This window comes from Anser anser, assembly GCF_964211835.1.
Source record: "Anser anser genome assembly, chromosome: 8".
Lineage (NCBI taxonomy): Eukaryota > Metazoa > Chordata > Aves > Anseriformes > Anatidae > Anser > Anser anser.
In genome coordinates this window covers 8,228,793-8,244,419 of record NC_139728.1, presented here as the reverse complement: position 1 = coordinate 8,244,419, position 15,627 = coordinate 8,228,793, and the positions used below count along the sequence as shown (strand labels likewise).

Below are 15,627 nucleotides of genomic sequence, written 5' to 3'. Positions count from 1 at the left end.
CCCTGGACAATAAAGATACTTTTACATTTTTTTCTTGACATAGGGATGAGTATCACTTCCCTTCAGCAGAAAAAAGAACAAATATAACCCCACAGAAGCTATGTAGGTGGTAGAAAGGGACAGAATAAGAACAGTTGTAGAGCTCTACTCAGAAATCGGGGTAGTGCTAGAACGTGATCATGGATGTGAAGGAGGCAAGGTTTACACTTACCAGGCAAGTAATAAAAATACTTTGAAGAAAGATGCGGAGGGGTTGCTAATAAAGGAGAACTTCTGATTGTATTCTAGTTCTTAGTGCTGAGCTGAAGCACTCAGTCAGGGCTTCACTTGTTTTCTGCAGAACTGAAAGTCTGAATATTTCAGAGCTTACCTTTTGAAAAAAAAAAAAAGACATTCAACATATAATACAAAGTATTTGTTGCTAATGCTATCAGTCAATTTTTCTTTCACAGAGGACAGCTATCAGTTCTATGCAACTCAAGCATGACTTTATCAATCAGCTAGATGGGTCCCCATCAAACACTTACAGAATTCAGTGCAGAGACATTTCAGATGAGAAGCAGACCCAAAGAGATGGTGCATCACCTCAAGGAACTTCCTGCACTTTGTGATCTATTCATTTTTGCTTTTTTGTCAAGGAAAGATTGTTTTTGGAAATACGTATTCTATTCACCTAGTTGTGAAATGTTTGTGAATACATTTCAGAGTTTAGATAAATGGTCGTGAATTAGGACATCAGTTCTGATCCCAAATTTCTTTAGAGCTTTCTAGGGCTGTAGTCATGTCATCAGTATAATATTCTGGGCCTGTTTTTCTGGCTTAAAATAACTTACTCTTCTAGATTGTCATCTTGCAGTATATAAAACAGTCCAGAAGCATTTACAGGGTCATTTACACCGTTGCTATAACTACTGTAGCCTGCAGTGCAAAACAGAAACGCTTATTAGCACCAGCACCGTCACTGACAAAACACAGGCTGACTTTAATGTAATTTGGTTACTTCAGGGACAGGATTTAATATTAGCTTTCTATTAATGGAGAAAAAAAGAAAAAAAAAAAGAAGATTGATGGCAATTATTCCATATTTTCTTTCAAAATTTCCAAATGAAGTCTCCGGAGATGTAGATCACAATGCTGCATTTGAGACTGATGCTATTACCACAATACAGTACAGCAATATTTCAAGCCCCTAAGACATAACCTGTTGCTCTGGAGTCCTTTAAGAATGGATTGGACAAGCCATTCAGGCAAACGCTGGTCAGAGCCCATCATTAGTGCATGCTGGAGGAGATGTCTCAACCATTCATTTCCACCTATAACTAGAATAGTTACTGTCCACTGGAATAGTGGCAAGGCCACCAGAAAGTTATTCACTTATGAGTGATGTTTCATGCTACAAATCTTTCTTAAATCAGCTTATATTAACTATTGAGTCTACAACTGATGACTTTTTTCAGGAACTGCAATCACCAGGTAATAAATTTATGACTGATCAACACACAGACAGCATTAAACATCCATAAAAGGTGGAAAAAAGAGCTCACGTGACTACCTCTGTTGCAGAAAAGTGAAACAAAATAATGCATTCTCTATTTATTCTTTACTTATTTTTAAAACGCAGAATATATTATTAAAGACAGCTGTGGTTAAAGCCAGTTCACAATAAGCAGGATGTGATATATAAGCCTACTCTGAAACTGAAAATGCTGTTTAAAACCATAACCCTGCTTCTTAAAGGTTCTTGGGCTACAAAAAGCAGTTTTGCACTGAATATTTTCCATTCAGTCTGATTTTAAAATTTGTGTCACAAAGATAATACTACGTATTTCTCTCTCTCTCTTTTTTTTTTCTGTCTCTTTTTAAAAAATAAATTCACAATAGTTTTTTTTTTATTATTTAATTTTTTTTGGTTATGCTTCAGGAATACGGAGTCCCAACAGAGGTGGCGGGTTTTTTTGTTGTTGTTTTTTGTTTGTTTTTGACTATGAATGCCTCAGCTCTGCAGCCACAAAGAAAGGACCATGGTAAGACTCTCACCAGAACTTACCAGCATTGCGTTAAGTGGCAAAAGTCATGGGAAGGTGATGAGGTCACATCACCTCTCCAGGGCTTGGTATCTTACCTGAATAATCAAAATGAGACATTAGCATTAAAAAGAGAAAGACTATATAATTCTGAATCAATGAACTACTGCGTAATTTAGCTACAACAAGGAGATTTCCTCTAGGACCATCATGTAGGTTGCTCTTTTCCAAGCCTTAATTCAACTAATAGTGAAGAGGTTTCTTTGGTAGTTGTATTATTCCTGTCACATCTCCAACACAAATCTTTGTTAGAACGAGAAGCTTAACTGAGACTGAGCTTGTACATGGAAAGGTTGTGGTGATCAGCCTAAATAAAATAGTACATTTAGGTTATGTGAACTGAAATAAGAATTTTTTGGTTATTTACTGCCAAAAAGAGAAAAAATCACAAATTTTGTGCTGAAGGACATTTTATCCAGGCTGGGAGATTGTAAATGAAAATAAAGCCACAGGTATAAAAGATAAATGAGAAGCTTTAAGGGGACAAGCTTGAAATTAGGCGTTCAACATTTCTGAAAAATTGTGTAAAAATTAAAATTTCTGCTTACAAAAATACCTGATTAACCACAACATCATCAAGCTCTTGCAGGACAGACTGAGAACCCCCCAGTTTCAGCTTAGCACATTGCAGATAGAACTAACTTTGTGTCCAGCATATGGCATCTGAGACTGCAGAAAGCAGTTAAAGGTCAGCTAGAAGCTCTGCTAAGAGCTTAAAGAAAATTTTGCATGTTTTTTAATGCAAACTGATTCTCTTTAAAGTTCATTTTAGAGAAGCTATATACACTTCTCACAGGTCTTTGGAAGAAAATGATGGTACCAGCCTAAGTCTACTAAAATATCAAGTTCTGCAAGCACAAAAGCAGGAGTTGCTCTCTGCCGGTAGCTGCGTTTGTCCGTATGATCAACAGCCATTTTGCAAAGTTGTAATCTCACTTCCCTAAATGACGACTGTAAAAACAGAACTCTACTTAAAGTCCTGTGTGTGTGCAGCTGCAGTGACAGCGGAGGTGGAGAACCTCCTTCTTTCCACTACCTGCTCTGGGAACCCTAACAGCCTATTGGGGGCAACGCAGCCCGATACAGCATGAGCACGCCTTCCTGAGCACGCCAGTTACACCAGATGAAACTGCTGTAAGGAAGTTAAAGAAACATTTTCTAAAACTGGGAAGCTTTTTTAGAAGAAGATGGAGAACCCAGTTCTTTTATTCCCCCAGCTAAACATTTCTGCTTCAAAGGATAAATCCTATTACAAAGTCACGAAGTCAGCAGTTAAGGAAGAGCCAAATAAAGCAAGCAAGGCTGGGTAAGTTTTAAGGTCATGCTGACGCTTTGAGTGCTCTGTTTATATACAGGATTCTTCTAACATAGCTCGTGGGTATGAATTTAGGGCACAGATATTTTTATTTCTGGCCAATATATGTGAAAACTCATGAATTACAAGCCTGGGAGTTGTATGCATAAAATATTAATTCATCAATTTTTATTTTATTTTATTTTAAGAACAAGAAACAAATAAACTAAACAAATAAGAAAGGAAGATTTCATAAAGTTCCTAGAAATGCTTTTTAAAGCCTTAATATGATCCGGGAAACTTTCTTTTTTAAAGATTTCAAATGTCTGGAAGCAATACTTCCCTTTTCTTTGCAAAATGTTAAAAGTAGAAGATACTGAGTCACCTGTTTCATGTGTTCATGAGTTGCGTTCATGTTCTCTAACATGAAATTTCACCCTCCTATCTTTAAAACAAGGGAAAGAGCTGCTGAAAACAGAGAGATGTCCATTTCTCTTTGCCAATGCTTTGCATATAAATTCATGTTAATGTAAGAAGAAGAAATTCGTTAATGTGAATAACATAAATAGGAGATTGACAAAATATTACTGTAAGTGAACATTTGAGGGTCTGTGATGCAGAGGCAGAGTATCTTTTTCTTATTCAAAGAAAGAGTTTGGAAAAACCTTTAAATGAGGTTGATCTAAAAGCTACCTGAATTCTGTTGTAGAACAAAGCAGAAGAGAAATAGGCTGAGCCTTCTCCTGCAGAGATCTGAATACCACGAAGGTGAACATCTTGGTAAACCTGGAAACTTGACGAAAGCATCAAGGTAGGCATTATAAAAGACCAACAACGGGGATTCCTTCCAGGAAGTGTGACTCAGAACATTTCCTGCATTTTTGTGCGCATTCAGACTTGGCAGAGAGAAATGCTTTCAAGATCTATTTCATTTAAAAATCAGCTACCTAAACCAAGCATACAGACGATATAGAATTATCTGGTATACACCAAGGTAACTCACCACTAATGTTTTCATACCACTAAGTGTAGACTGGTTACCCACACACGCACAAGCCTTTACTCATGTCAACAGTGTTTTTCTTAATCCACTGACTATATTGAGCAAGCATTGACTCAGAAATGAAGCTGACAAATTATTGCTTTGAAGGAAATCATATAGCTACTGGAAAACAGGTTTTCCAAAGAATTCTGTGATGCATGTCTAATACTGGATGGAACTGTAGTTCCTCAATAATTGCAGTAATTGACTGAACACTGTCTTGTCTCCAAAATTTAAATATCGATGTTTAAACACTGCTGTAATATCATCTCTATTACACTGTTTTCTATTATGTTTCAGGGTGAAATCTTGTTTTTGTTAAATTCGGTAAGAGCTTAGTTCCTGACTTCACTAGGATACCAAAATCTCAGTGATATACTAAGAATTACATTTGTAGGTCTTGACTGAAAAGAACTGCAAATGTACTGCAACTCCACGGCCTAAAAAATTTGTAGTTCTTTTCTTTCCATCACAGATCACTTCAGAGATTCTCATGTCATTCTTTGGTCTTGTTAAGCCTGATGAACCTTGTTTAAGCACCTACGCATCTGGTTAATTAGGTGGTGTTTGTTGGTATCACGTCCAAATATCATGGGCATCCAAATGAAGGGATGTACTCGTGATCTGGAAGACTTTCCACTCTACCATCCCAGGGGATTTCATTACTTTTTTTTTTTCCCCCCCTCTCTCTTTCTTTCTTGTGCTGCTGTTGGCAGAAAACTTAATTCAATGGTTTTACAGTTCACTCAAAAATAGAAGACCTTGAAATTATGAACAAAGGTAAAACCGTGTTGAGAACAACCTTTTTCAGTACCTTGGTTCCAGACATGTAAAATTGTGCTAAGACTGTATCTAAAAATAGAAATTACAATCTCCATATCACCTGTAGGTAGACTGTACATTTCCAATACTCATTTTTATTTAAGTGGCTGATTACCCTTGGGCATCTCATACAAAGTACAGAGCCATCAAAGCATTCTTATCAGCTGTGAAAAGGCACTTTCAGACACAGATACAATATTGATAAGGAATTCTCTGAAGAATTTCCCTCTTCTACCAGACCAACACTTCCTTGCTCAGCCAACTACATTTTACCATGTTATTCTCAGCCAGATGCTTGACTAACATGGATTCAATTGAATAAAAGAGAAACTGGTTTTGGACTGCATATGTGCTCTGAAGCTGTCAGGGTTTATCTTTCACTACTGCAAAATTCATTTCTCTAGCTGTAGGAATCCATTGTTCCCAGACGTATGAGTACACACAATTCGGAGAACTGCACTTTTTGTACTTCCCATGATTAAAAAAGATCTGTAAGGGAGTGAGTTCTCTTTTTCCCCCCACTCAAGAATTCCCCTACTTTATTGGCCTACTTTTTTATTATTTTTTTTTAAATTTCAGTTCTCCTGCATTTGTAACGCTCGAGATCTGTTTATTTTTCCCTAGCTAAAAATTTCATTCCTATAAGCAATGACTTCAGGAAGGAGACACATGACACCTATAAAAAAATAAAGAAACCCTCCTTTCAGTTTTGTACAAAACCAAGATCATTACTGACTTAAATTCCTACCCATAGTCATTAGAATTTCCCTTCCTCTAAAATTCATGGTCTTAGAGATTTTACCAAGGAAGCCCAAGCTATGTAAAATCAGGCTACAGGGCATACGTAAGCATCAGGCAAGAAAAAGAAATCATTTCCAGAATCGTTCAATCATAAGAACAGATTGTTCTGGTTCTCAGCCCCACTATCAATCAACCCTGGACAAGTTGCTTACATTAGGACATTGACAGTTTCGGTGTACAATGCTGTGCTACGTCAAAAATGGTTCTAAATATTAATACTCCTTCTTCGCCTTCAGGCTTAGAACTAAGCCATAGTCCTGGCCTCATAAAGTTAATTCCAGGCCTGCGCCAGCTCTGGTCTGCAAAAATCAACGTACTGTTCAGGGTTAATTTGTACAGCACACATAAAAAGTGCTTCCTGAAAATTTCATTTGGGTGAATGAAGTAGGATATTGTTTTTCCCTCTCTGTATTGTTCTCTAAGACAGAATATTTGAAATCAATGAAAAATACGTGTAACTTAGCATCTTTGATGAATATGTGGAGTTTTATAAATAGAGTTCAGTGTCTCAGAATAGCATGATATTTGAAAGACGGTTGTGGTGAACAAAGCAGACTGTATGTGCTGTTACCCTAGAAGACTGTCACCTAAATCATAGTGCTACAACTTCATCTTCAGCTTATAGAATTTCCCGTAGTTCTTTAAAAATAGGCTGTGGCAACACAGCCTCAGACTCCGTGCATTCAAAACCGCATCTCTGCAAGAGTATTTTTTACGCTTAAATAGGTGTCTGAACGGCTTCCCTTGTAAGTTTTGCCATACTGCATCATCTCTATTTCCTTAAAGATTAGTAGTACAACACAGACACTGAAGAGAAAAATCTCTGTTCTGACCTTTTTTTTTAAAAGGGAAAAAAGTGCAACTCTGCATGAAAAATGGCAGGAAAAATTTTGCCATGTGTTTCTGAAGTCTGTAGTAGAGTTATTAATAATAATAATAATAAATAAAGAGTTCCTTTAGCAATATAATGTAATCAAACACTTTGTGAAACAGTGTAGAGCAGTAACAGCGATTTATAACGTATATCAAAATAGCTTTGTATATACACAATACATACAACTCTTCAAAACCATCTTTTGTTTCTTAAACAGTGTGTCTCCTGAAGAAGCAGTGAAATGGGGTGAATCTTTTGACAAATTGCTTTCCCAGAAAGGTTAGTAGTTTTTTTTTTTTTTTTTTCCTCTTCCTGAAGACTATTATGATGGAAAATTACAAAATCCAGTTGTGCATTTAAGTAGACATGGCTGTTACCTAAATTAGGTATGATGGGTCATTTATAGCAGCATGTGTTTCTGCTCTGCTCATGTGCTTAGGCTATAGCATGCTGTCAACTACTGAAAATAGTTGAAAATAACTTTTAAGTTGGGTATTTTGCTGAACAAAGCCAAGTAACAGGAAGTGAAGATTTCTTGCAATAAACAGTAAAAGGCAGCCAAAAGTTATTAAATTGTTCTATTATGAATAACATGCTTTTCTGCTGTATCAATTCTTATCAGGCACTTGGAAAAATCCATTATAATAGTGGCATACTAATAAATTACTTAGAACAGCACTCACATTAACAGAAACTGATATTATCTTTTCTGGACTAAATTTTTTGACGTTGCCAAGAAGAATAGCTATTTTCTGATGAGGTAACTGCTATATTAGCATAAAAATACTGAATGACAGTTTAAAAAATGCTTGGATATCTGCTGGCTATTGTCTCATCCATCATTTTGCCTCTGCCTAGAATCCCACTGTATTGTTTCTGTCCTGTCTTATTGGCAGGCTTGTATAATGAAGGCTGAAAATGACTTTTTGTGTTATTATTATTATTGTACTTGGCACGAAGCAGTAATTTTTTTGTTCTAAAATACTTCATAGTGATTATTTTCCTACTAGGGATAACTAGCCATGTGTGGCATACAGGCAGTATTAAAATGAGCTTATAATAAAAAGAGGACTTGCAGACAGAAAGTGCCTCTATATTTTTATCAGGAGAAATATAAAAATAGGGAAAAAATCCAAGTTTGCATGGAAATCAATATCGCATCTTTGGCCTGCATCTTTGTACAATATATGCAAGTTTGATTCTGAACTTCATAATCAAACAGCTTATTAGCATTGTGAGTTTGTCTGAAGGCTAGAACTCTGAATTATCGTTATGGACACATTACTCTTAGTAAAACATATTAATTTAAACATAGCAGAAAACGGGGAGTCCTTGCTTCTTATAAATGTCTATTTCTCATTGCTACATTGGAGCTACCCTATTTAACACTTCTGTTAACCTTGGGAAAGTAAGAGATATTTAAATGGACTTCAGAAGATCTAAAATGTCTGGAAATGTCAGACCATTGCCTATTTCTGGTCTACATTTTACTACCCTCTTTCAGGTAGATAAATCCTTCCAGAACAGTTTCAGTGGTTTTAAATTCTTAAGAAACAATGGTGAAAGGCAGGTGAACTCAGTGCTGAGAGTATTTAGCCATATGTTCGTAGAAATATAAAGAGTCCCAAGGCAGAAATCATTTGCTTCAGATATAATAAGAGGTATAGGAGGCAACATTTGGCCAAATAATTGATTTTTCATGATGGGTATGAGGAAGACTTATTACATAACCTTCAGTTGAACAATTGCATTACTTACCCAGGCTAAGCATCTTTAGGAAATAAAATATCTTCAGCATGTGATCAACACTAGGATAAAAACAAAGAAAAACAAAAAGAAAAAAGAAAAAGAGAAAAGAAAAGGAAAAGAAAAAATTTTACTGGAGAGCAGTCTACTTGTGAGCAAAGATTTAAACAGTGTTTGTGTTAACCTAAATCTGATATTCAGCTGGAGCAAAATCCATCACTTCCAGATTCATCTAGATCTTTTGATTGCTTCCATCTATAAATTCATAAGGTCTTGGTAATAAATTTTTACAGATGCTGAGAATTCTGTAATGGGAGTTACAGCATTCAGGATCATAATCAAAGAAATGCACTAAATTAAAAACCTTTATGTAATTTAAAAAAATTATCTCTAATAGGATGTAACTCAAAGGGATCACAACCCATTTTGTTACTTTGCATAGACTGTTTGAAAATATTAACTGTCTGATAAGTATATATTTAACACAGTTCAATATTCCTTTCTGTAGCTGGACTGGATGCCTTTACAAACTTTCTGAAAACTGAGTTCAGCGAGGAGAACATCGAGTTCTGGATAGCTTGCGAGGATTACAAGAAAAGCAAAACTACACATGAACTTTTCCCAAAAGCTAAGACCATTTATGAAACGTTCATACAAAAAGATGCTCCAAAAGAGGTACAGTAAAAACATTCTTCAGTGTACACAATATTTGTCACAACTGCATCTGTTGAAATCTGCTTTTAAGAAGAGCATGCCCAGAAGCAGTGGCAACAGTTAACTGTGTACTCACTGACTTAAGAAGACAGTATCTTAAATGTCAAAACTTTGGAAGGAAGCCTGGAAGCAACTGCATAGATTATTCTTGCTGTCCTCCAGGCTCCTGGTTACAGGCAAAAAACAACTCATTTTACTCTTTTAAGTGTAAATGTTATATCTCTGGAATCAAAGATTCCTAGGGAGCTATGGAGCCACGATGGCTATATACAGGCTACTTTTATATAGAATACATATATATATATATGTATATAGAATATATATATATATAAGGGCAGTGTGTATATACATACACACATAAATATATACATACATACACATACACACAGAGTATTTTAAAGGAAAAATATTAATGATAAATGTTAATGTTGCCATGGGGACTTACCAACCGGTGTTCGTGAAAAAGTATTATCTGTCTTTAAAGCTGCCTTCAGAACAACAGAATAATTCTTTCATTTTCTTTAACTAGCAATTATTTATTAAATGATTACATAGCTGAGACTCAGAAACTTTTATTTTAAAGACTAAAGGAGAGTAGAAGAAACTTTTAAGTTAAACATGTCCTTTAAAGTAATAATTATAATGTTTTAAGCATAGACTTTTCTTGATTGATCTCCCTGCAAAGCCAAAGCTCTGGCTGAGCATTCTCACTATGTTACTGACAGCACAAACACAAATAAGTTAATATGTCAGTCCTCATTAGCACTAAGGCCTTTTTGTGTTACTGTAGTAGTACAAAGTCTTCATATTTATGTCTTCACATTGCTGAAATGTATTGTAAAGAAATCATATTATAAATGAGCAAAAAGAACATTTTTTGCCTGGTCTAGGAAGGAGATGAAGAGGTTGAGAAATGATGAACTGTCACTGAAATCAGGATCAGCTTCTTCAAAAGGCCTTTTGGACTTCCAATTTCATGTAATTCTATCAAGTTTGAGTAGATGAAATATGTCACTTGCTAATGCTCCTTTTCCCCTGTATTATTATTACTCCTATTATTACTTTTACTATTTTTTTTGTATTTATTTGTCAGAATAGAAGTTAAACCCTAACTGCTACTTCCCTGTAACAAGGGTTAAAAAGGTCTAATTCTTATTTTAAGAAGATTGCAAAATGGTGTAATTTCCACCCATAATTCCCACAGATTATCTTTAAGGTTCAGATCTGCTTTTGCTAGGACAGGGGGCCAATTTGATAGGTCCACTTGCAAAACTTATAGCCGTTTTTATTTCTTTTCCTGCAGCATCTCAGCGGGGTGGACCTTACATAAAAAGAAAAACCCATAATTATTTGAGGTGCAACCCATCAGTGGCAGCAGATCAGTCTATAAGCAATTATGGTAGGGCGGCAAGCACTGATACTATCAACTCTTGAGAGTGACATAAGCAAAAGGATGAGCAGGACGCAAGCTGGAGAGGGGATGGGGTATGAAAGTCACACTTTGACCAACAGTAACAGAATGATTTCTTTAACTATCGTACTTTTGGTTTGGTGCATGTGGTGTGGGTGCTGTTGTGCGAAAGCAGATGGCTCTGGTGAGACTTCCTTCCTTGGGTTCAACCAAGCAGCTGAGCCCAGCCAGCAGCATCTCCCTGCAGACCACTCAGCTCTGGAACTTGCATCTCCTCTCTGACTTCTCGTCCTTCAGTCTTGTCCTTCTTGTCCTCTTTTACAGACATTTTTTTACTGAGCATAGTTAAATAGGATCTTAAAGTCATAGGTCTGATGGAATGGACCGTTTTACCATCATTAATTACTCTTCAGTTTTTAGATCTAAGCTATTTGTTATAGCTTTAAGGAAATGACACGTGGCATTTCCTTAAAAAAGAGCGTGTTACTGAAGCGACTTTTGACTGGATCAGGCATTTCTCATTTCTTTCAAAATAGCATGCTCAAACCTGTATCTGACACTTCAATAAAACCCTCATATTAAGTAAAACTTCCCAGGATTAATCCAACAGTACATGGAATAAAGGATGATTCTGATATGCTTTCCACATCTCTAAAGCCTCCAGAAACCTGTTATTTTAATTATTAGAATTTTCTCACCTTCTTGCCACCAAAACTCTATACAGGAGCTAGAAAGTTCAAATATGCACCAGCATATTCTAATGAGATGAAGTCCACATGAATCCTAAATGAGAATGGAGGGAGTTCTGCCTTAGGCTGCTGTTGCAAAGCTTGACAACAGGAACTATATAAAGATCACTGTTAGCAAGTCACTTTTACTCCAATGCTACCACAGCAAACTGGATCAGTTTTATTTTAACAGTTATTTTACCAGTTTTTCATTGTACCAGTGACATGTCTGTGAAGACTTTCTGACAGCCATTATTCAACTAATTCTGTGGCATTCCTACCCAGTTGTATAAGGGATTCAAAGTCCTCTTACCAGAAAACACTTTCACCCAAGTACAGTATCATTGCTACGGATAATAACACAGGAAATACATTAATGTACATTAAAGAAATACACTTTTCCTCATTCTACAGGTGAATTTGGACTTCCAAACCAAAGAAGTTACAAGTCAGAATATTGAACAGCCTGTCATCACCACCTTCGATGCAGCACAAAACACAGTCTACAGGCTGATGGAGCAAGACAGCTATCCGCGTTTCCTAAGATCGGATCCTTATTTAAATTTGGTTAAGGGAAGAAATCCCAGTCGTCCCACTCTTAGGAGGAGGTCACGATCTTTTACGGTCAATGATTTCCAGGGTGTGCGACCAGACTTTACTGTTTGGTAACAGGAAACTCAACCCTTACAAATTCTAGCTACTGCAAGCAAACTGTATGTGTGTTCTAAAATCCAAATCGTTAGCTGTTGTAAATATGTAGAAAGCAAAATTGCATGCATTTATACCAGGTCACAGTTCTGTAGCCAGTGAGTAATCTCATTTATTGTAGCTAAGTGGGCACTATATATTGCCAAGACATGTTGTGTGAACCTTTTGTACAGTATTTTTTTTAAACTCAGTCAAGAGCTGTTATCATATCTGAAAGAAGAATCTGTTTCCAACATGAAAATGTTGTTTAAAAGGCCATTTGATAACATCCATCATATATTCTGAGCCTGTATTATTTAAAACAGAGTTTCATCACAATTTGAATCTATATACATAGCCTTTGCACATAACTTTGTTTTTGCAGTATTCCCTACACTAAGCACAGAATATTTGTGGTATTTCTCATATTGCAAAACACATGGGAACATTAGTTAGGTGAAATGTAAAAATTATATGGATTTTAACTACAGCCACTGCATAATTAAAATGTAGCTATTGCATATTTTAAGAGAATCATAAGAAAGCCTATTTAATTTTTATAGGGATACATTTTATACTGTTTTCTTATTATGTGTGTCTGTTCTCTCTATTTAAATTATTCTGTATAAATTCGCTTTGTCATCAAATGTGTTCTAATTTTTTTGCAAGCAAACGAGCAGCAATCAAGAACCAAGAATGCTATTTTAACGCAATGTGTGTTAATATCAAGTAATGTATATATATAAATATTTTTACTTTTATTTGTAAATATTCATGTTATACCAGCTTTGTTACTTAACTTTGTTCTAAATTTTTTCTGCCTTTTATTTTGAAAAAGCGTCTGAAAATTAACAGCTCTTGGACTAAGTAGAATAACGTTCAGTTCTACCTGTCATTAATGTACTCTGTGGGTATAGCGGAGGAAGGAAGAATCCCCCATTTTATTTGTTTAAAGTCATGCATATCATTTTCGTAGCAAGCATGTGCAACCACCCTGTCCTTTTCTTTCAGGATTGATGCAGACATATTTAGAAACATGGGGAAATTCTTAAAATCTTAAACATTGGTTCTGTTCAGCAACTAAGTGACTGCAGGCTTTAGTTGGAACTGTGACTTGTATATTCAGTCACCTTGCATAGAATTTAAGCTTTCTCCCTTTTCTTTCTCTTCCACTACGTGGTCAAAGTGATGAGGTGCAGCTCATCATGAATTTTATGCTCATTACTAATTCAGAGTATATATGAACTGCTTGTTCTGAGGACTTCAGCGTCTGCTTTACTAACTTTCAATAAATCTGAAGTGATCTACTTAAAAAGTTGTCAGGATTCAGTTTATCACTATTACGTTGATTAAAAACAACAACAACAACAAAAACAACAAAACATGGAGGCTTCACTTCACTTATAATTAAATAGTAGCTGTAATCAATAACGTTTCAATCAAAAGTGGTATGCAAAGCACAGAGACGCAGAACTCACCAGGGGATGCTGCGAAGTGGCAATGACCTGGGATCAGTGTTCTTCAAGCTCTTCATTTTACCTGTGAAATAGATAGAAAACATTTGCAGTTGAAGAGTGTGATCCTTCCTGATTTATTCCATTACTCTACCCTAACCCCAAAACTCTGGGCAGAAGTTTCACACGAGTGAATGCTGCAGTCACTATTTCTAAGACTGTAAATGGTCAGAAACTGGGCACAGTGATTTGGAAATAAACTGAATGTTTTTAGTAGGTTGATATTGTACTTCAGTCACCCTTATCAATATAAAGTGCAGCTTTGGAGCTTGTCAGCCTCCATTTTTAAAGAATCGTCAACATTCCTTTTGTCCTTGTTACAGGTGTCACATGAAGGAGAGAATGCAGCGAAACGCAACTTTCTAACCCAATTTCACTGCTGAAGTCAGTGTATTTGTCTAGATAGTCAATTTACCCTTGCTCTTTGACTGCGTCTCCCTTAAACATGAATCAATTCTCCCCAGAATCCTGCTTTTAATTAAGGAATCTCTAATATCACCAGCAATGGTGCCAGAGTTCTCAGGTATTTAAAATATGCATTTTCTTATGATTTGCATTACTAACTTTGTTTGACATAGAGAACAGACCACCTCAAGGAATTCCATTCTTTGTGGTATAATCAAATTGTTCAAACCCTTAAAAAGGAGTAGCTATTACCCTATTTGGGTATTATTCGTGTCAACAACTCACTCTGAGTCCTTTTTCTGCAAACATATAGAGAAGACTGTCATTTTTTTCCTCATTTGTTTGCATGTCCAGCTCCTCACACACTTTCAGCTCTTGGCCCTAAGGTTTTGATGTCTGAAGACTGTCTGGGAAATTTAACTTCACAATTGCCTAAACCTTTACATGCTGCCTATCCCCTTCTTGCCTTGTGCATCGCTACGCAGCCATCCTTTACTGTAGGTCTCACTATTTTTGCCCAATGAGTCTTGCATGGTGTCTGTCTACAAGCAACCCTCCTTTTCTCCCCCCACACTAAGCTACGTATGGAGCCAATTAAACAGCTAAATTAACTGTTGCTCACAATATGTAGCTCTGTGCACAAAAACTGAGTAGCCATTACTGCACCCTAAATGTTCTTTTGTGTGCTCACCTATCTGAATGATACCGTGCCAAATGCCTCACTTGGTAGTTCACTTGGGAGGTAGCAGTGGGTCTGTTACAACACAGGCATAAGACCTACATGTTTGCAGCTAGATTCTCAACCGCTGTGATTATGTTCCTCCATACCAGCTAAGAATCTGGACATTTACTCTTACCATGGATTAAATAAATTTAAAAGAATGTGTATATTCACTACTCATCGAAAACCCAGACAAACGACAAATATAGTGCTTTGAGTAAGACATTTTCTTCTCAGCAATAAAACCCCAGCTGTTAGTCAAAAGTGTCTGTAATGATAAATATAAGTAAGCAGGCGCCCTTTGTTTCATTTCACAGAAACATGGAAAATTTTGCTTATCTCCAGGGAGGCCTTCCTCAAAACCATCACTCTGTGGTACTGACAGTGCTAGTCCCTTTTATGAGTTTTATAATGACAGCAAACAAATAAGATATTCTTGGTAGCTATTTATGCATGTATGTTTTTCAGAGATAATTATGAACCAGAACTAAATTTACAGCAGACTAATGCCATGGGAACTACTGTAAGAAGACAGTCGAGATAAATTCAGAGAAAGGAAAACAAAGGGCACAAAGATAAACCAAAATAACATAATTATCTGGCAAAGGGTTCTTTTCTAGAAGTGGCTCCTTTTAGTTGCAGAAAAATGAGTGCTCTACTATAGTTCTGGAAAACGCACTAAACATAGATTTAGGACAAGTCTGTGATGCTTTTCCAGGAGTCATTGAGACAGGATTGATCAGACTGAGGGCTAGCCTTGCACTGGTGTATTTATAGTATAAAC

The 15,627-nt window shown here is 36.2% G+C and overlaps 1 protein-coding gene across 1 annotated transcript; it reads left to right on the top strand.

Moving 5' to 3' along the window:
* The first annotated feature begins 3,044 nt into the window (after nt 1–3,044).
* Nucleotides 3,045–13,518, top strand: RGS18 (regulator of G protein signaling 18). Its single transcript, XM_083845661.1, has 5 exons — nt 3,045–3,390; nt 4,088–4,189; nt 7,135–7,196; nt 9,172–9,338; nt 11,931–13,518. The coding sequence occupies exons 1-5, from the start codon at nt 3,272–3,274 to the stop codon at nt 12,183–12,185; spliced, it is 705 nt and encodes a 234-aa protein (XP_083701787.1). The 5' UTR covers nt 3,045–3,271; the 3' UTR covers nt 12,186–13,518.
* Nucleotides 13,519–15,627: the final 2,109 nt, after the last annotated feature.

Bases quoted from the DNA above. Each gene is read 5' to 3' on its own strand.
- RGS18 (XM_083845661.1), top strand. From the start codon at position 3,272: ATGGAGAACCCAGTTCTTTTATTCCCCCAGCTAAACATTTCTGCTTCA. The intron at 3,391-4,087 runs GTAAGTTTTAAG...ATTCTGTTGTAG, and splicing joins AATAAAGCAAGCAAGGCTGG to AACAAAGCAGAAGAGAAATA. The intron at 9,339-11,930 runs GTACAGTAAAAA...CTCATTCTACAG, and splicing joins AAAAAGATGCTCCAAAAGAG to GTGAATTTGGACTTCCAAAC.